Source organism: Solanum dulcamara, chromosome 7 (genome assembly GCF_947179165.1).
Source record: "Solanum dulcamara chromosome 7, daSolDulc1.2, whole genome shotgun sequence".
Taxonomy (NCBI): Eukaryota; Viridiplantae; Streptophyta; class Magnoliopsida; order Solanales; family Solanaceae; genus Solanum; species Solanum dulcamara.
The window spans coordinates 15,156,233-15,177,436 of NC_077243.1; the positions used below are offsets into that span (position 1 = coordinate 15,156,233).

The window sequence follows — 21,204 nt, forward strand, 5'->3', positions numbered from 1 at the left end:
GATATTGCAGATAGTGTGATGAGTTCCAAAACTGCTAAGGAACTTTGGGACAGCCTGGAGCAGAGGTTTGGCAAATCAAATGGTGCCAAAATCTACCACCTGCAAAAGGAATTAACGAGTCTAATACAAGGGAATAGTGACATTGCAGGTTACTTCACCAAACTTAAGAGATTATGGGATGAATTGGATGGGATAAATGTAATTGCTTGCTGCTCATGTATATGCACTTGTGATGGAAAAGCAAAGTTGACAAAATCACTAGAAGATCAAAGGTTAATCCAATTCCTAATGGGACTAAATGATGTATATGCTCAGGCAAGGGGAAATATACTTATGATGAATCCCTTACCTGGAATGGATGTTGCATATTCATTACTTTTGCAGGATGAGAATCAAAGGGAAGTGTATGCAAACACAAACTGCATCTCTGATTCCGGATCATTTCTGGCAGCAAGTCAAGCAAAACAACAAGAGAACAAACTAATTGCTGAGTTTGCAGCATTCATGGCCAATGGACAGGGAAGAAATACACAGAGATTCAAACACCAAACAATGAAGGGAACAAACACATACCAGAACCAGAGGTATACCAACCCAGCTCAGAACCAGAGACATGATAAGTCACAGAGCAGGTTTAAGGGTAAGAAGAAATATGATCCAAACCTGTCATGCACCTATTGTGGGAAAACAGGACATATACATGATGATTGCTACAGGCTGCATGGATTTCCTGCAGATTTTGAGTTCACCAACTCCAGAAACTATCAGCATCAGATTAAAGCAAATGCAACCTTGAATCAGCAAGCAGATGAAGGCACTGGGAGGACAGATCCTGGAATCAGTGATAAAAATTTTGAAGAACAGTTTAGCAAAAAGCAGATTGCAGAGATGATACAAATGTACAAACAGACTAAGCTGGCAGAAACAGGAATCAATGCAAATGCAGTGGCTGGTACCATTTTTAAATACTCAAATTCTGTACCCACTAAGCTTAAGCAGAATACTTGGATAATTGATTCAGGAGCCTCAGAACACATGTGTTTTGATCCCAATTCCTTCTTATTTCTAAAACCTCTGCCTATGCCTTTGAACATTAATTTACCCAATTCTTTCAAGGTAAGTGTGACCCATATAGGGAGCATCTCCATCTTGCCAGGGCAAGTCATAACTGATGTACTGCTTGTACCAGATTTTAAGTATAATCTACTTTCAATTCACAAGTTCTGTGTTCAGTTTCAGTGTAATGTCCTATTCACTGCTACTGGATGTTTCTTGCAGGACCTTTCAGTGAGGAGTCCTCAAGCTTTTGGTGAAGTTAGAGAAGGACTCTATTTATTGGATTCCAACACTGACAAGTCTAGAAATAGTTTCAATTCAAATGATGTATCTTCAGATCCCATCCCACAATCATTTTCAGTTTTTAATTCAGTACATGTTAATGCTACCCCTAGTGTGAAACTTTGGCATGTAAGGTTGGGACATCTTCCATTTTCAGAAATGAAGCATTTAAGTTTCCTTCCATGTGAATCCACCTCTGATTTTGTTTGTGACATATGCCCTAGAGCTAGGCAAACTAGACAACCCTTTCCTACTAGCAACATAAAATCCACACATATCTTTGATCTCATTCATATAGACACTTGGGGACCCTACAAGTGTAGTACTTACAATGGTTTCAGGTTCTTCCTCACCATAGTAGATGACTACAGTAGAGGGACATGGACATTCTTGCTAAGCACCAAAAGCAATGCCTTCTCTGTACTGAAAAGTTTCCTATCCATGGTAGAAAGACAATTCAATGTCAGAGTTAAGACAATCAGATCTGACAATGCTTTAGAATTAGGGAAAGGGACACAGGAATCAGCATTTCTTGCTTCTCAAGGAATTTTACATCAGTTGTCCTGTGTTGCTACACCTCAACAAAATGGAACTGTTGAGAGAAAACATAGACACCTCTTAGAAATTGCAAGAGGATTGATGTTTCAGTCAAAATTGCCTATGACTTACTGGGGAGAGTCTGTTTTAACTGCTACTCATATCATTAATAGACTCCCATCTAGTGTTCTAAAGGGACAAACACCCTATGCAGTACTTCTTAGACAAGAACCTACCTATGCTCACTTGAGGAATTTTGGATGCTTGTGTTATGCCTCTACTTTGGGACAAGGGAGAAACAAGTTTGATGAAAGGGCTACTGTCTGTGTTTTACTGGGATACCCTTTACAGCAGAAGGGGTATAAATTGTTATCTCTTGATACAAGGAAAGTGTTTGTATCCAGAGATGTCAGATTTCATGAGTCACATTTTCCTTTCAATTCACCTGATAGCTCCCACACACCTATTTTTTTGAACTACCCTTCTTCCTCAGATCATGATCCCTTTTATCCAGCTACACCCTCAGTACCACCACCTCATACTTCTACCTACAGACCCCAATCAGAAGCCACACTTCCTCAGCAGACATCCCCACCTACATCACCAGATACTTCTGCCCCTGCTCCTGTCACAGACCTACCAAGAAGATCTAGCAGGATGTCTCATGAACCTGGGTACCTAAAAGATTACATTTGCAATAGTGTAATATTCACTGATTCATGGATACCTTATCTTGATCATTCTCATAAGCCAAAGGGATATGCTTTCTCCTCCTTATCCCCCCATAATCAGAAACTAATTCACTCTCTCTCTAATATCACTGAGCCTAACTGCTACAACCAAGCCTCCCAACATCCAGCATGGAGAGAGGCCATGAACTCCGAACTTCAGGCCTTAGCAACCAATCACACCTGGGATGTTGTCCTGCTGCCTAAAGGAAAGAGAGCTTTACCTTGCAAATGGGTATACAAGATAAAGCATCTCTCGGATGGGAGGATTGAACGACTCAAGGCCAGACTAGTCGTGATGGGGGATATACAAAGAGAAGGTATAGATTATGGAGAAACATTTTCACCTGTTGTGAAGATGACCACTATCCGGTGCCTCCTGACCATTGCAGCTAAAAAGAAGTGGTCTGTTTCACAATTGGATGTCAACAATGCATTCTTGCATGGTGACCTCCAAGAAGAGGTTTTTATGAAGTTCCCAGCAGGACTGACACCTCCTAGCCCTAACCATGTCTGCCTCCTGAAGAAATCATTATATGGCTTAAAGCAGGCTTCCCGGCAGTGGTATGCTCGGCTTGCAGGAGCCTTAGCTTTCAAAGGCTATTCTCCCTCTTTAAACGATTACTCTCTCTTTTTCAAGCACAACGGGACACTTACTTCTATCCTAGCAGTATATGTCGACGATATTCTCCTCACTGGAAATGATCTGTATGAACTCGAAACTATCAAATGCTTTCTCAACACAGAATTCAGAGTTAAAAACCTAGGTGAAATTCACCATTTTCTTGGGATGGAAATTTTGAGAGAAGATCAAGGATTTATTGTGAATCAACGGCAGTTTACCATGGACCTTCTTCATGAGTTTGATGTCTCTCATCTGCCTGCAGTTCATTCTCCGCTGGATCCCTCCTTCAAGTTTCGAGCAGACGACAGCCCTCGTTTGGATAATCCCACTCTCTATCGTCACTTGGTTGGCAAGTTGAATTTTTTGACCAACACTCGCCCAGATCTATGCTTTGCTGTTCTTGCTCTGAGTCAATACATGCAACGACCCTGTTTGTCCCATTTCTCGGCTGCCTTGCGCGTGTTACGCTACCTGAATACAGATCCAGCTCAGGGAATCCTCCTTTCTTCCGACCCCTCATTTTCTCTACTGGCCTTTTGCGATGCGGACTGGGCATCTTGTAAAGATTCACGAAAATCGGTCAGTGGTTTTTTTATCACCCTCGGAGGAGCCCCAATCTCTTGGAAATCGAAGAAACAAATCTCGATCTCCTTGTCCTCCGCCGAAGCAGAATACAGGTCCATGCGCCGCGTTACTGCTGAACTTACTTGGTTAGTTCGGCTTCTTGAAGACCTTTCTGCCCCAATTTCTCTTCCGATTCCGCTACGCTCAGACAGTCAAGCAGCCATCCATATAGCTCGAAACCCGGTCTTCCATGAGCGCACTAAACATGTTGAGCTCGATTGTCATTTTGTGCGCCAACAGGTTCAATCTGGCCTGATTACCCTCTCATTTGTTCCTTCTAGAGAACAGCTCGCCGATCTCTTCACTAAGCCCCTTTCTGGGGTTTCTCATCAAGCGATCCTGCGCAAGTTGAAGGCACTGACACTCCCCTCCAACTTGAGGGGGGATGTTGGAGAAGCTTACAGAGACAAAGAAAAAGAAGAGAAGAAGCAGACGATGAGGAAGCTGAAGAACTCAGCAAAGCACAATGAGGAAAGAGGAAGAAGCTGAAGAGTTTAAAACTCTTCAGCCCTCACATTTGGGGCATCCACGTGGAACCTCCCTCTCCACATAAATATATATATATATATATATAAAAAATCTGCCACAAATACACTTAAATTTAAATATATTTATGCCCATATATTTATGGGTAAGTAGAATATAGTTTTGCACAAAATTAAAAATAGCCCATGTCTTCTTGTCTCCATTTTAGCTATTGTACAATTCTATATAAACTAATGTACATACTAAAGATGAATATACAGAAATTTGATATCTCAGCATCTTCCCCTCTTCAATTCTTTACACAGTCATCTATTGTCTGTACCACAATGAACCTACGATGTTTTCAAATTATGAAGCTGTAGTCAATATTTTTTACAAAGTTTAGGTATTTTCAAACGTTGTTCAATGAAAAAATATGGTAACAAAAAAAGAGTTTAACAAGCAAAGAATTGAAAATAAAAAGGAACAATTGCGTAAGGTAAAGACGAAATTTACACTATTGTTCCTCCATTATTTCAATTCTTTGTTTGATGACCCTTTTTTAGTCATCATATATTTTGATTGAACTAATGCTGGAAGATCCCTAAACTTCGTAAAAATATTGATTGCAACTTCATAATTTGAAAACACCAGAAGTGCATTGTGGCACGGACTGTAGATGACCGTAGCCATTTCAATATTACAAAATTTGCTGAGTTCATGAGCCTTTTTTGAGGAACTCTTTCTATCTTTTCTTGTATGAGACTTCCTTGTCAATTTTACTTTTAACGAAAGCAAACTTCACTTTCTTTCTATTCATGGTTAGATAGAAGAAATGTATTTGATTGGGAGGAGTCAAATGACTATGTTACTGTTGTTGTGAATTTCTTTATCTAGGATTGGCTCCTATTTATAGGAAAAATTCAGATTTTGTAAATTTTTGAATAGTTTGAATTAGAGAATACTAAGTTGTCGAAAGTAACTATTTTGGCATGTAATTAAATAAGGATGTGTCGAATACAAGTTGGATGTTATCATCTTGAAATACATGTAGTCAATAATTTCGATCTTGTCCGGATCAATTTTTTTTAGTCAAACTTTTCATATTAGGAGAATAAGTTAGTGGTTTAATCTGAGTAAGGTAGTATCCACAAAAGAGGTCATCTAATAATAACAAATGTTTTCTTACTCATTTCAGTAATCAAGAAAGTTAATGTTTTTGTATATTTTAATTTATGTAAGTACAAAATTAAATATTAAAACAAGAGAACATTTAAAATATTAACTATCTTGAAATATAAATTTCGAAAACATTTAAAACATGCATAACAAATAATCAATTTAATAGTTAATCTTTCTAAAAAATAAAAATAGTTACTGAATTTTAAATAGTCATATTTGAATGATTATCGCGGTTACAATGCTTATAAAAGCACATTATAATTTTCTCTAATTTTGACAAAAAACATATTCATAAGAAATTTTATGCTTAAATATATTAAAATTAAATCCTCCTTAAATTTATTTTTCTATCTGTCTAATACTCACCAACATGTCACTCAACTCACATTAAATTTTTATTAAAATTAATTGGGACAAATTAATATAAAATAACTTCACAAAACACTAATTAAAACAATGTATTTACATATAGTGGGAAAGGAAAATAAATCTTTTATTCAATTCTTTAAAAAGGCCACTCAAGAAGAAGAGAATAATAAGTTACAGATTGTCTTACTAATTATTTATTAAATAAAAATAGATATTCTATTCTAATGAGATATATTCTTTTATGTAATTAAGTTAAATTTTAATCATCTTGGGATACATATTCTTTCTAGGCTCATGTCCATCAGTATAAACCGAAGAAACAACAAATTCTATAGTTTTTAATGAGCATTAGGCATATTTCCTTTAAAATGAGCTATAAGTAGAGGGTGACGACACTTCAATATTTTTAATAATCAGGTACTTGTTAATCTTTATCTTTTGCTAACTAATTAGTTTTGGAGTTGTCAATTTCTTTTACAACAAATATTGTTTTGGACAAAGAGGAGAAAGGAGAGTTCGGAAATTTGGCAAAATGAGCAACAATAAAGTTTTTATACTGATAAGAGCCTATCTATTAGTTATTTAATCATGGTTAGAGTCTTAGTTTGGTTAATTAATTTTAACCTTTCATTTTTAATCTATGCCAAAGATCCGAACTCGAGAAAATGGAGACAATGAATGGAGAGGAGCAGATCCGCTATTATCTGTCTTATTTGACAAATTCAACAATCCCGTCATACTTTTAAGGAGGACTACTATTAATTTGGCAATAACAATCACTACAATTGTGCCTCTTTACTTTTCATCTTGTACTTTCATGGAAGTTTGGTTTATATACCCTTCCATGACTTTTTTTGTGATCTACACACAGGTTTGGTATGCCTAACCTCCACTCCACCAAGCTATAGGGTACTTAAGATTTAAAAAATTCTGGAAAGATCTTATTTTTGCACAGATGATACCATTGCTAGTGTCCAGAGCCCACATTAGAACCCCAATTAAATTAGAATCGCGCCCATTCGGGAATGACACCCAACAGAATTTTCTCCATACCCAGTGCTCAAATTCAAAACTTTTGATTAAGGGTAGACCCGTCCCACCACTGCACCACAATCCATGTTGGTCAGATGATAGCATTACCTTTTGCAGTCCAAATTTTATTAGACTTGATCTTAGCCAAAAATGTAAGTTATAATTATACCCTCCATTAAATACTCTGCTGCATTAGCGGAGACCGTTGAGAAATGTAAAAGACGTTACAAAAAACTCATACTTACCAGGTTGAGAACCTACAAAAGGACAAGAGCAAGCAGAGCCCTCATGCAGTGTGTCAACCAAGAGACCATCCGTGGCCAACTCATTGGCCATTCGGAATGCAGCATAACCGGCTTTTAGTCAGCCATCATCCATCTCTTGGTCCTTAAGTAAATCCAAATGCAATAGACACACAAAGACCTCCGATGTATTAAAACACCACATGCATACTCTTTATTTAGCTAACCATGTGAACTATACTGCAGAGCAGCCTATTCAAAATTATACAAAGCAAACGAAGACTAATCCCTAGTAGGGTCACCATATGAAGCTGGTCTCAAGTTTAACAAGAAGGCTAATAACATTTTTATGACTTGATGATCAACATCTGAGTTCAATGCATAACAGAATAGTGCAACATTATAGATAAAGGCACAACAGATATCTATTTAATTGAATATACACACTAATGAACAAACAACTAGGCAGTGATTTCAAAAATGTTAGAACCTTCACCGAGATTGAGTATTTTCAACTTTGCCTCTTCAAGCGTATCCGCATAGTGCGAAGAATAACATTTTTATAATTCAAATTCATCTTCAAGCTTGAGTGCCTCAGAAGCAGCTTCTTCCTCCTCATCATCAATCGCAAAATATGGATTGTGTGCCTTAGGCCTGAAGTTAAATCCCGTAAAGACATAGAAGGCAAGTGTTGCCGCTTCAGCAGCCACCACACTAGTCCACTGATACCGATAGGAGGTAATGGTCTCCAGAGCATAAACCACAACTCTTGTGAAGTATATGTAACATATAACAATAACGTAGTACTGCCTAAATAACGTTAACTTCATCAAATTCACTGCAGCTTTGCCATCAGTCTTAGCTGCCTCACGCAAGTTCTTAATCGACCACACAATAGGAAACAACACAGCACAACAACACACAATATCAACAAGCAGGAAAACCTGTTTCCATGTGTATGAATTTTCACCAAAGGGACCAGTTTCATCAATCACAACCTGTGCAAGATTGGCTACAACTTGCAAAGGAATAACAATCATCAAAACCTTCTTCTCTTTATCTTGCAAGTAAGGCTTCAAAAATGACCAACCAGTTCCAATCAAAACTATCAGAGTGAAGAGAGTAATACCCTTCAAGAAGCTAAATATATAGAACAAAACATCCCACCCATGAGCAGTACCAGTTTTCTTAATGTAAGATTTATCCTCAGCCTCACATAGCAAATTCAATGCTTTCAAGATCACAACAGCAAGCATAAAGAAATGAATTCCATAAACAGATAGACGTTTCTTGTAAAGTGCAAAAACCCAAAAAGCCCCCATCAACACATAGACTAGGAAAAACAAATAATAAATCACTGGAAGAGCAGTCTTGCCTGCAGACAGAAAATCAAGCTGCCCACTTTTCGGGTTGAAATTGTACATAACCGAGTGAACATTCATAGAAATCACCAAATTAGGCATGCAATTGGCAAAAACAAGAGTGAATTGATTGGCATCAGATACACTGAAGGAAGTTGTGAATTGACGAGCAGAGGGTTGCAATTGGTCGAAAGTGAAAACCCTTTTGACGAGATCTGAATGGAGAGTACACCGGATATCACCATCTTGGAGTTGTTCAAGAACGTGCTGCCATGCTTCACGGGTGACAAGGAAGAAACCCAATTCGGATGGAACGGGTTCGGGTCCGGATTTCGGGTTGGAGAATGAGATGTCGGTGACGGTGAGATTGAGACGGCCGAAATGGGTGTAGCCGAATTCGTCAAAAGGTATGGTAGAACGAGAATCGGATCGGATCTGGGTGAATCGGATCTCTGCCACGGCGGTGGCAAGTAAGAGAACAAAGGCTATAGAGAAAAGGGAAGAATTGTACAGAGCAGCCATGTTTTAGGGGATTAGTCTAAACAAAAATGTTTTGGAAATTGAGTTTGGGGTTTTAAGATTTTATGAAAAGGGGAAGGAGAAAGGTGAGCTGGAACTTGCAAGTTAAGATGGGCATGGACTTTATGGTATTCGAGTTAGACTACAATACAATAAATTCTAGATCCATCTTTCGACTTTGTAACGTCTAGTGTGGGTGGAAATTGACCCCATTACGACCCTAAAGACTTGGCCAGCATATCGCAAGTATGTGTATAAAAATAATATATTAATAATATTTTATTTAATTATTTTTTATATAAATATATTTATTTATAAAAATATCCTTTATAATTATAATGAAAAATATGTAAAAGAGATTTTGAAGAAAAACATAAGCAATATGGGAAATTTTCCGTGTATCTTCTCTCAATCACCTCAAGAATATATAGTATTCTATCCTAAAAATGTATAAACTAGGAGATTAATGTAATATGTATTTACACTTGTCACTTTACTATTTGTTTTCTTGTAACAAACTCCAAACGGCTATCACGTGCCATAATTATGCAATGGCTGAGAAATATTTAGAATTATACAGCTGTTACACACATGTGGATGATTCTGATTAATTTGATCAAATAGGTGATCTTTGCCTCTGATTTCAAATAAAATTATTCTTCTATTTAAGAAATTTCTTAAGAAGTGTGCAAAATCAAAAGTGAATAAGTATTATTGGAGTATATAGAGCGTGAGAAGGAACAGGCTTTGCTACAAGCTAGTATGGTGAAATGAAGTAGATGTAAACAGAAGAAATGAAGCATTTAGTAGTGGAATCCGTGTTCATTTTTTATTTTTATTTTCTAAATTCCGACATAATTATCAGTTTAACATTTTGAAATCCGATGGAGCAACATTGTTTGATTTCGCCGCCTAGCCATAGCTATTTTTATCACGGGTCATCTTCCCTAATCAATTTTTGTCCAATTACTTTCTCCAGCTGCTCCAAAATTTGAACAGATTTCAGGTTCCAAACTTCCAGTGACTGAATTATTTTCAGATAAGAAAATCATACAAGTGGCTTGTGGACAATCATTACAGTTCATGCAAATACAGATATCTAAATAGATATACCTCTTGAATGAGTCGCCACAGAATTTCTAACAAGATTTAGACAGAGGAATGGCAAATCAGATCAGGAGAGTACAATAATAGTCCTTGATAAAGAGGTTGTTTCTGATAGACCATCGGCTCAAGAAAAGTATTTCCAAAACAGGTCTGCAAAAAACGGAAAACCAAAATTGAAGAGGAAAAACTTCTGCATAGTTTCTCTTAACAGAACAAGTGATGATCTCTCAAATAAAAGAGCTGATCATATTCTACATCGAATCTCATTGCTTAAGTTAAGAGTATAGATAAAATTTTGAAAACACTAGCGTCCAAAGATAACAAGAAGCTACAGAAATGCAATAAAAAATGTAACGAACAGAAAAGCTTTTCGAAATAGCCTCAAGATGAAATATTAAAACAAGGTTAGACTTGTCACTTCCTACGTCCAATAAAGCAGGGTTCAGGAGTTTGTCTACTCTGAGGAGAGCGTACAAATTTAGAGAACTACTCCATTACTGGCTGTTACCTATGCTAACTTGATTAAATTAAAAGCTCAATGTACATAGACATGGTGTCTTGGATATCGGATACTTAAGAATGCTGAATTGAAGAATAATTCATTAACATAGATGATATATGGACTGAGGCACGGAGAAACCTCCCTAAAGAGGTGAAAAAGGACTATTTCTACGAGATAAGGGGAACTCCTTGTTGGGGGGAGGAAGCACCACAACTAAAGTTTGATATGATGAAAGTATTGAAAATAAATTGGACACGAGAATTTTACGTGGAAACCCCTCTAAATGATAGAAGGGAAAAACCACGGGGTAGAAGGATCTCACTATATTTTTATGGAGTACACAGCTCTCAAATAGAAGGAGAAAACAACAATTAACACTTCTCTCTTGTAAAAGGAACAACTACTAAAGAGGACACTCAAGACTACAATATTTATCTTGGTGTATAACTCTCTTTGTATTCTTACTCTCTCTTTCTGGGATGATATAAATGAGGGCAGGAAGCCCTCTATTTATAGGAGGATGAAAACGCGTATACATTTTTCTGCTTGCAGCCATTCTTGACTTTCATTCTTTTCATTGCAGATTGGCAGCCATTCTTGATTGGCAGCCATTCTTGACTTTCATTCTTTTCATTGCAGATTGGCAGCCATTCTTGATTGGCAGCCATTCTTGACTTTCATTTGATTGGCAGCCATTCTTGACTTTCATTCTCCCACTTGAAGATTTAATTGAGAATCAATTAAGTTTTCACACCATCCTTTCTACCCAACTACTGCAATGTTACGTTTCTGCTAGGCCAATAGAAGATTGACACCATATGAACTTGTTACTGTTGATCGGCTTCGTAAACATATCTGCCAGGTTGTCATTAGTGTGAATTTTCTGAATATCCACACTGCCTTCTTCCACCTTCTCATGAACAAAGTGATACTGAACTCGTATGTGCTTTGTCCTTGAATGAAATGCCGGATTCTTTGCAAGATGCAAAGCGCTCTGACTGTCACAAAATAGAGCAATCTTCTCTTGTTTGTGCCCGAGTTCCTCCAATAACATTTGCATCCATATTGCCTCTTTGCTAGCTTGTGTAGCTGCTACATATTCTGCTTCCGTCGTAGATGTAGCCACGATAGACTGCAGTTTTGAAACCCAGCTTACAGCTCCTCCAGCAAGAGTAAACACATAACCTGTGGTGGACTTGCTTTTATCAAGATCACCTGCATAATCTGAATCAACATAACCTTTAACAATAAAGTTTGATCCTCCATAACACATTGTAACATCTGAGGTACCCTTGATGTATCTTAGGATCCTCTTAACAGTATTCCAATGCTCTCTACCAGGATTAGCCATGTATCGACTAACCACTCCCACTGCTTGTGCAATGTCAGGTCTTGTACATACCATGGCAAACATTAAACTTCCTACTGCTGATGCATACGGTACTCGAGACATCTCCATCCTCTCTGCTTCATTGCTAGGACTCATACTTGAGGATAACTTGAAATTAATAGGAAGTGGGGTAGAAATTGACTTACAGTCTTGCATCTTGAAACGTCTCAAGATTTTCTTCAAGTAGTTCTTTTGAGAAAGCCAAATCTTCCTATTATTTCTGTCTCGGTGAATTTGCATCCCTAAAATCTTGTTTGCTGGTCCCAAGTCCTTCATTTCAAACTCCTTAGCCAACTGTGCCTTTAAATTTGTGAGACGATCTTTGTTGGGGCCTACTACCAACATATCGTCAACATACAACAGCAAAATAACAAAATCTTCATCACCAAATCTCTTGTAATAAACACAAGGATCTGAACTATGTCTGTTGTATCCAAGGCTTATAATGAAGGAATCAAATCTCTTATACCAACATCTCGGCGCCTGTTTGAGACCGTATAGAGATTTGTTCAACCTGCAAACCAAGTTCTCTTTTCCATGTTCTTCAAAACCTTCTGGTTGGAGCATATAAATTTCTTCTTCAAGCTCTCCATGAAGAAATGCAGTTTTGACATCTAACTGCTCCAAGTACAAGTCAAATATAGCACACATCGCCAGGACCACTCGAATTGTTGTGAGTCGAACCACTGGAGAAAATATCTCATTGAAGTCGATACCTTCTTTCTGAGCGAATCCTTTCACCACCAATCTTGCACGATACCTCTCCACTTGGTCATTACCATTGCGTTTGATCTTGTAGACCCATTTGTTTCCAATGGCCTTCCTTCCTTGTGGTAATTGAACAAGATCCCATGTTTTATTTTTATGAAGAGCTTCAATTTCTTCTTGCATTGCTGCCACTCACAGAGATGATTCTTGGCCTTTCATAGAATAATCTTCTGTTAGTAGACAGTATGCAATATTACTCTCCATAGAATAATCTGAGTGCCAAGCTGGTTCTCTTCTCTCCCTAGTTGACCGTCGAACTCCTGGAGTTTCGATCTCAGCTTGCTCTTGTTCTTCTTGCTCTGGTGCTGCTTCAGAAGAAACTGGAACTTCTTCTATTTCTTCAACTTCAGCTGTAGTAGTCTCTGATTTTTCTTTTGAAGTGCTACCTTCTTTTGCTTGTATTTTGTTTTCAACAAATACAACATCCCTGCTGATTACCACCTTGTGGGCTGTGGGATCCCACAAGCGATACCCCTTGACTCCATCAGCATACCCTAAGAAAATGCATTCCCTGGATTTTGGATCCAACTTTGATTTTTCTTGGGTGTTGTACATAACATAAGCAGGACTTCCGAATATATGTAAGCGAGAATAATCAGCTGGTTTTCCTGTCCACATCTCCATTGGCGTTTTCAGATCAATTGCGGTTGATGGTGACCGATTGATCACATAACAGGCGGTTTTGACTGCTTCTGCCCAGAATGGTTTTTCCAACCCTGCAGTTGCCAACATAGCTCTTGTCCGTTCTAACAAGGTTCTGTTCATCCGTTCTGCTACTCCATTTTGTTGTGGAGTATATGCCACCGTAAACTGTCGTTTAATACCTTCTTGTTTACAGAAGTTATTAAATTCATCAACAGTGTATTCTCCTCCATTATCTGTCCTCAAACACTTGATCTTTTTCTCAGATTCAAGTTCCACCCGCGCTTTGAATTCTTTGAAAATTAAAAAAATATCTGTCTTCCTCTTGATTGGATACACCCAACTTCTCCTAGAGTAATTGTCGATAAATGACACGAAATATTTCGCTCCTCCTAGAGACTCCACCGGTGCTTGCCAAACATCAGAGTGAACCAGATCTAGTATTTTCTTGCTTTTAGCAGAGGAACTGCTAAACTTCAGTCTATTTTGCTTACTGATAACACAATGCTCACAAAAGGGTAGTGAGACCTTTTTGAGCCCTAGAAGAAGTTTTTGCTCAGCAAGAATCTTCAAACCTCGTTCCGACATATGGCCAAGTTTACGATGCCACATTATCGTTGATTCTTCAAGTGAACTTGCTGACGCGGTTGATGCTTCTTCTTCTTGGTGTGTTTCACCTTTAAGCACATATAGATTTGCAGCAAGTTTTTCTGCTTTCATCACTACAAGCGCTCCTTTGGATATTCTCATGACTCCACCATGAGTCTTATATGAACATCCATTATCATCTAGTTGTCCTAAAGACAATAGATTCTTCTTCAAGTTTTTTACATGTCGTACCTCCTGGATGGTGCGAACCGTGCCATCATACATCTTTATTTTGATGGACCCAATACCAATAACATCCAAAGCATGATCGTTTCCCATGAACACAGATCCTCCTGAGATAGGATTATATTGATGGAACCATTCTCTCCTGGAAGTCATGTGCCATGTTGCTCCTGTGTCCATGATCCAGACATCAGCAAAACGTTTTCTGCCTTCATTATTTAATATTGCCTCACTGCATAAAATATCGCCATCATCCGAGGTACATGCAACATTCCCTTGAGCATTTGATGGCTCAGGGTGTTCACTCTTCTTCTTGAACCGACAATCTTTCTTGAAGTGCCCTTTCTTGCCACAGTTGTAGCACTTGATATTCTTCTTACTCCTTGATTGAGATCTGCCATGATTGTGACTCCCACTGGGGCCACGTTCCATTGGTCTTCCTCTCACCATCATCAAAGCTTCAGCTTGTTGCGAACTTGCTTGTCTGTCTTCCTTATTTTTGCGCCGATTTTCTTCTTCCAAGACAGCAGCTGTAATTTCATCGAAAACTAGACTATCTGTATTGTTCGTCAGGTTGATGATGAGTTGATCATACGAGTCAGGCAGACTTTGAAGTAGAAGCTCCGCATGTTCAGTCCACTCTATTTTGCAACCCATTGTTGTAAGTTGCGAAAACAGAGTATTCAAAGTATTGATATGTTCAGTAACTGACATGGACTCTGCCATTCGAAGAGTATACAATCTTCTTTTTAAGAAAATTTTATTATGCAAAGACTTGGCCTCATACAACCCTGTAAGGGTATCCCATATTTCCTTCGCCGTCCGCTTTTCCGCTATACTAGACAACACTTGATCAGCTAGTGCCAAGTGTAGATCAGCAACTGCGTTGCTGTCTATGTCGTTCCACTTGCTGTCATCAACAAAGTCTGTGGGCCTGCCATCAATTGCAGCTAAGCAATTGTCTTTTCTCAATATCGCTTTTATTTTCATTTTCCGCAATGAGAAATTAGACCCATTGAATTTTTCAACATCAAACTTTGTTGTACTTGACATTGTTATTTGCTTCACACCCTTCTAGATCGTTTCTGAATATTTTTGCGAACAGTCGTGACAAACTGTACCGTCACCGAAATTTACTATTCACGTGAATAGTAATATTCACCGAATTTTACTATTCACGAAAAGTTACTATTCAATGATAGTATCTTTGCATAAAATAGACAGAATAACCGAGGGCTCTGATACCACTGTTGGGGGGAGGAAGCACCACAACTAAAGTTTGATATGATGAAAGTATTGAAAATAAATTGGACACGAGAATTTTACGTGGAAACCCCTCTAAATGATAGAAGGGAAAAACCACGGGGTAGAAGAATCTCACTATATTTTTATGGAGTACACAGCTCTCAAATAGAAGGAGAAAACAACAATTAACACTTTTCTCTTGTAAAAGGAACAACTACTAAAGAGGACACTCAAGACTACAATATTTATCTTGGTGTATAACTCTCTTTGTATTCTTACTCTCTCTTTCTGGGATGATATAAATGAGGGCAGGAAGCCCTCTATTTATAGAAGGATGAAAACGCGTATACATTTTTCTGCTTGCAGCCATTCTTGACTTTCATTCTTTTCATTGCAGATTGGCAGCCATTCTTGATTGGCAGCCATTCTTGACTTTCATTCTTTTCATTGCAGATTGGCAGCCATTCTTGATTGGCAGCCATTCTTGACTTTCATTAGATTGGCAGCCATTCTTGACTTTCACTCCTTAGCATAAGGAGAAGATACGACAAATGTAATAATCTTTTTGTTAGTTGAACCATTGTATTTTGCTTATAGTATGAAGGCCTATATCATTTTAGCGTCTCTATCCTTGTTGTTCTCTTTCAGAGGTTAGGTCCATGCTCCCCTCTGCTTTCGTAACTTTTTTGATGTTAGAGACATGGTAGGGGTCAAGCCTAACCCCTGATCACACAGTTAGATATGCTACATGAATACCTCAGCCTAGCATATCTTTTGCCATTTGATTGTACCCATGGTAAATGAAATAAGGGTCCTGTAATATGTTCTGTGCCGCATCTTTTTAACTTCAAACTCTTCTTGTCAATCAATACTATTATACATGACAAGGGGACAAGGTCAAAGGACAATATTATACCCGAACTTTTGCATATGATCGACTTGTCAAAGGATCGATCAATGCCTAGTTGGTGAGATACAAACCAACTAAACCTATCCCCAGCAGCTTATTGAAGTCCACTGCCCCCATAATGGAAATGTGTCCTTTCAGCCATCCCAGTTCTTCTTTCAAAGTAAAACTGAAATTTGAGAAAACAATTAACTAGACTAATCAGTAAACATTGATAACAGAACAATCATTAACTCACAAACATAACTGAGGAGTAGACATCTTCAGTCACAGTTAATATTCAAGAAAAATAAGATAAAAAAAGATAGACAGAGAGATAAAAGCCTTCTCACTGAAAATTATTAAGAATGCTGGTTTATTCCTCCTGATTGGGGTGTCCTAGGGAGAAAATTATATTTAGGTTGTCATATGTGGTGGTGTTGGTCAATAACGACCTGCGGGCACTTGTTCTGAACACGGTACTAGGGTGCATTATTAAATAAAATTGAGAGAGAGAAAAGAAACATGGGGTTGGCTCATGGCCAATTCTGAAAAGCATTGTCGTATACCTTAGGTTGTACCTATATTGCTTGATTTGGTGTAAATATTGAGTGTTACTTTTATGAAAAAATTATCAATTTGTTTATGAAAAATAGCTATAGTTTCAAAAAATTATTAAAAAGAGTAATATTTTGGTTATATAGAAAATTAATGGTATCCTAATTTGATACCTCTCCTCCCTCTCTCTCTTGCCCTCTCCTCTCTCCTCTCTCTCTCCTGCCAATAAGAAGAAATATATTTAAATTTATTATGTATCAATTGTATTCAATAAATATAGGTGAAAGTTTTATATTTTATTTCAATTGTATTCGAAAAACTATATTTTTGTATCAATTGTATTTGTATTCATATGAATACATCACGCATTTATCTTCTCTGTCAAATGTATTTTTATCCAATCAAAGAGATAATGATACAGTTGTATTTCGAATATAATTTATACAAAATAAATACAGAATACAATGCAAAATAGTTATATCAATTGTATTCAATAAATACAGGAGAGAGTTTTGTATTTTATTTTAATTGTATTCAAAAAATTGTTTTTTATATTTTTTTTATCAATTATGTTTGTATTTATACGAATACAATATGCATTCATCCTCTTGTCAAATATATCTGTATCTAATCAAAGAGTTGTATTCATTGTATTTCGAATACAACTGATATAAAATTAATATAGAATACAATGCAAAATAAATATAAAATACAATGTGTTGTATTTTGAATACAATTGATACAAATAAATACATAATGTAATGCAAAATAAATATAAAATACCATCCTCTCTCCTCCCTCTCTCGATCTCCCTCCCCTCTCTCCTCTTAATATATATTCATTTTGATACAAATTAGTTTGTTTTGTATTTTTTTCTCCAAAATCACAGAAAAAATATACTCTCTCCTCTCTCTCCCAGATCTCGCTCGCCTCTCTCCTCCCTCCTCCCCTAACATTTTGCTATTATCCATAAGCAAACTATAGCTATAAAGTCCTATTTAATGCTAAAATGTTGTTGTTTTGATAAATTTTCCTATTTTTATATGCCTCTAATGTTTTCCCTTTATTTATATTTTATAGTGTCTCTATCTGGAACTAGCTCGAGATTAACAACAAAGTTAATGAGTTTATATAACTTGACAATTGTTAGAGTGGATTCGAGTTTCATATCGGATAGGAAATAGATTGATTGTCTATTTATATGAACTTGAGCAATGATCAATCGTACCCTTGTGAACTAGCTTTTAAGATAGTGCCATATCTTTATCATCTTTAGGTTCATTCATGTTTAGGTTCAAGTGCCATATTTTTACAAAATCAACAAGTAATTTTCTAATCGTAGTCTGGAGTGGACTCTCAATGAGAGGGCTTGAGACTTAAGAGTTCATCTTCCCAATAAATCATCATATATATTTTACACTAAAAGTGGGAAGATTGTTAGGCAAAAGTTAGATTAAGGTTTTACCCCTATATTAAATTTTAAATGTTATAAACTGTTTAATAAATTAAATATTAAATAGTAAATCATCATATCAGTACATGAATCAACCACCATAAAATCTCTTGAATATGTATTATTTGTATTAATTCCATGTTGGAGTAAATTCATGAATATTTTGTTTTGTTCACAAAAAGAAAAAAATCATACAATTCTATATTATATTTTTTATATATATATAAATATTTGTATTAATGTGAATTACATTACATAAATTTTATTTTCACTAACTCTCCATTATTTAAATATATGTAACTCTCACTAATAATTATATTCATTATGTTTTTTACTCCCACCTTTCATCTATGATCTCAAATGGATTAATGTCATATTCATGACAACTATTTGTATTCTTCAATCCTATCCTATAAATAGAGACACTTGACACAATATTGTACACACTTAAAATAGTTGAAAAATTTTATGAGAAATTCCCTCGTCTCTTTTTAATTGTTTGTTTAAAGTTTATGTTTCTTGTTTGTTTTAATTGTACAGGTTTCTATTGTTTTGTTATTATTATTGAGAATTTACGGTAGTATTTTAGTATCCTTATTTGAATATTGTATTTGTACAATAGTTAGTTATTTTTAATTTCACTTATTTTTAATCAATTTTATAATTAAGGATGTATTTTTTAGTAAATACCAATAGATTTGAAGGGAATAAAATATGTCATTTGCAATATACAATTTATATGAAGTATTTTGAATAAATGTACAACGCACGTCCCCACAAACATGAGTCTAAAAAAAATAATCACGCGCATGGATCTCAAGAACGTGTTGCATTATGTAAAATGAGAGAAACATGGCAAATTTTAGTAGCATTATTCCCACCTTCACTGGAAGCTTCATTTTTTGACCGGCCTCGCTCATAATTCAATAACTTTGAAATCTAATCCAAATTTTCACAAACCAACATAATCACAACATTGAATACCTACTACCGCACTAAGCATCATTAGCTGCCCATACATGTTATGAAACAGCAAGTCTCAAGTTTATGCATAGACAACACTGAAACATTATACTCAGGTTCCAGCTGAAAAATTAGTACTTGAACTATTTACAACACTGAATTAACAATGTTCTTCTTGTTTCTGGTTAATTGCCTTCTATTCGTTGTCAACATCTTAGCAGTATTTTCAGTCTCATTGCCTCAAGATTCTATTCATCTACTTGGGTTTCGGAGCAGTCTTCCACAGCTCTCTCAACAATTGCTCCCTTGGAATCAGTCTGTCTCACACTGCCAATGGAAGGGTGTTTCCTGCTATTCTGACACAACTTCTCATGTCAAATCAATAAACTTCACGGACTTCATTCTATCTGGAATCTTGGACAAGGCCTTTCCCAATCTTTGCTCTCTTCCTCACTTGGTCTCCCTTGATCTCAGTGGCAACCATTTCACCGGTAGCATCCCTGCTATGCTCGCAAACTGCAGTCAACTTGACACCATTCTCCTCATTGACAACAGCCTTTCAGGATCTATCCCACCAGAGATTTTCAGCTCAAGCAAGCTTCTGAAACTCGATTTGGGTGACAGTATGCTCTAGGGCGCCATTCCTTCTGAGGTAGGCCTTTCTACAAGCCTTCAATCTCTCGGACTGTGGAACAATTTCCTTAGTGGAAACATTCCAAAAGAGCTATTTGATTTGCCTAACTTGACACATCTCTACCTCTACAAAAACGTTCTAACAGGACCTCTCCCCGACCTACCATTGTCGTGCTCACTTTATGAGCTTTATATTTATCAGAATCGCTTCTCAGGTTCTTTGCCAATTACCCTAGGTAATTGTCATAACCTTACAGCATTCTGTGCAACATCTGCTAATCTTGGAGGAGTTATTTCCCCAGAGGTCTTTAATTAGGGGCCTTTCAGCTCTCGAATATCTCTATTTAGATGGTAACAACTTTGAAGGGGAAATTCCTGATACCTTATGGAATGGGAGCTTACAAGAGTTGCTTCTTTCCACGAATAAATTTAATGGAAGTATATCTGTAAAGATTGGTGGTTGTCATCAGATAAAATACATTGATTTGTCAGTTAACAAATTAACTGGTAACATTCCCAAGTCTGTAGGACGTCTGAAGAATTTGAACAATCTTCTTTTGTATGATAACATGCTTAGTGATTCATTACCGGCAGAACTTGGAAACTGCACTTCTCTTGCTGAGATCAATCTCATCCGTAACTTCATCAGTGGGGAAATTCCTTCAGAACTTTGCAACCTTCAAACCCTAGCAATATTCAATGCGTTCGAAAATCAAATGCAGGGCCATATTCCAGAATGCATATGCAGAATGAGTGGGCTGGAGGAGCTAGCTTTTTATGAGAACCGATTGACCGGCAAGATACCACCTGGAATTACAAATATGACAACTTGCATTTCTTTCTTTGGCTCGTAATAACCTTATAGGGGAGGTGCCTCGTGGTCTTGGGGAAAATAGTTTCCGTGCTTTGGTCAAGATTGATTTAAGTTATAATAACTTCAGTGGACAGATTCCTACTGAACTATTTAATGGCAACAGTCTTGCAGTGCTAGTTCTTGAAAACAACCGTTTCAATGGTAGTTTCCCAACATATATAGCAAAATTCAAATCTCTATATAGGGTGAACCTTGTTAACAACCATCTGCAGAGGAGTATTCCTGAAGGCATTGAAGAACATTGCGTACGTGAATATTCGAGGAAATATGCTTACAGGAAAGATTCCAGCAGCCTTTGGTTGTTGGACCAATCTTTCAATGATTGATCTT

General features: G+C 36.9%; 2 protein-coding genes across 2 annotated transcripts; one reads left to right on the forward strand and one right to left on the reverse strand.

Moving 5' to 3' along the window:
• Positions 1-7,464: 7,464 nt before the first annotated feature.
• On the reverse strand, positions 7,465-9,222 carry LOC129895882 (protein CANDIDATE G-PROTEIN COUPLED RECEPTOR 7-like). Its single transcript, XM_055971663.1, has one exon. The coding sequence runs from the start codon at positions 9,023-9,025 to the stop codon at positions 7,703-7,705; it is 1,323 nt and encodes a 440-aa protein (XP_055827638.1). The 5' UTR covers positions 9,026-9,222; the 3' UTR covers positions 7,465-7,702.
• Positions 9,223-19,533: 10,311 nt separating this feature from the next.
• On the forward strand, positions 19,534-21,200 carry LOC129894542 (LRR receptor-like serine/threonine-protein kinase RGI1). The gene is made up of 4 exons (XM_055970243.1): positions 19,534-19,990; positions 20,147-20,236; positions 20,349-20,795; positions 20,866-21,200. The coding sequence occupies exons 1-4, from the start codon at positions 19,534-19,536 to the stop codon at positions 21,198-21,200; spliced, it is 1,329 nt and encodes a 442-aa protein (XP_055826218.1).
• Positions 21,201-21,204: the final 4 nt, after the last annotated feature.

Bases quoted from the DNA above. Each gene is read 5' to 3' on its own strand.
- LOC129895882 (XM_055971663.1), bottom strand. From the start codon at position 9,025: ATGGCTGCTCTGTACAATTCTTCCCTTTTCTCTATAGCCTTTGTTCTC.
- LOC129894542 (XM_055970243.1), top strand. From the start codon at position 19,534: ATGTTCTTCTTGTTTCTGGTTAATTGCCTTCTATTCGTTGTCAACATC. The intron at 20,237-20,348 runs GTAATTGTCATA...ATCTCTATTTAG, and splicing joins TTCTTTGCCAATTACCCTAG to ATGGTAACAACTTTGAAGGG. The intron at 20,796-20,865 runs GCAAGATACCAC...ATAACCTTATAG, and splicing joins TTATGAGAACCGATTGACCG to GGGAGGTGCCTCGTGGTCTT.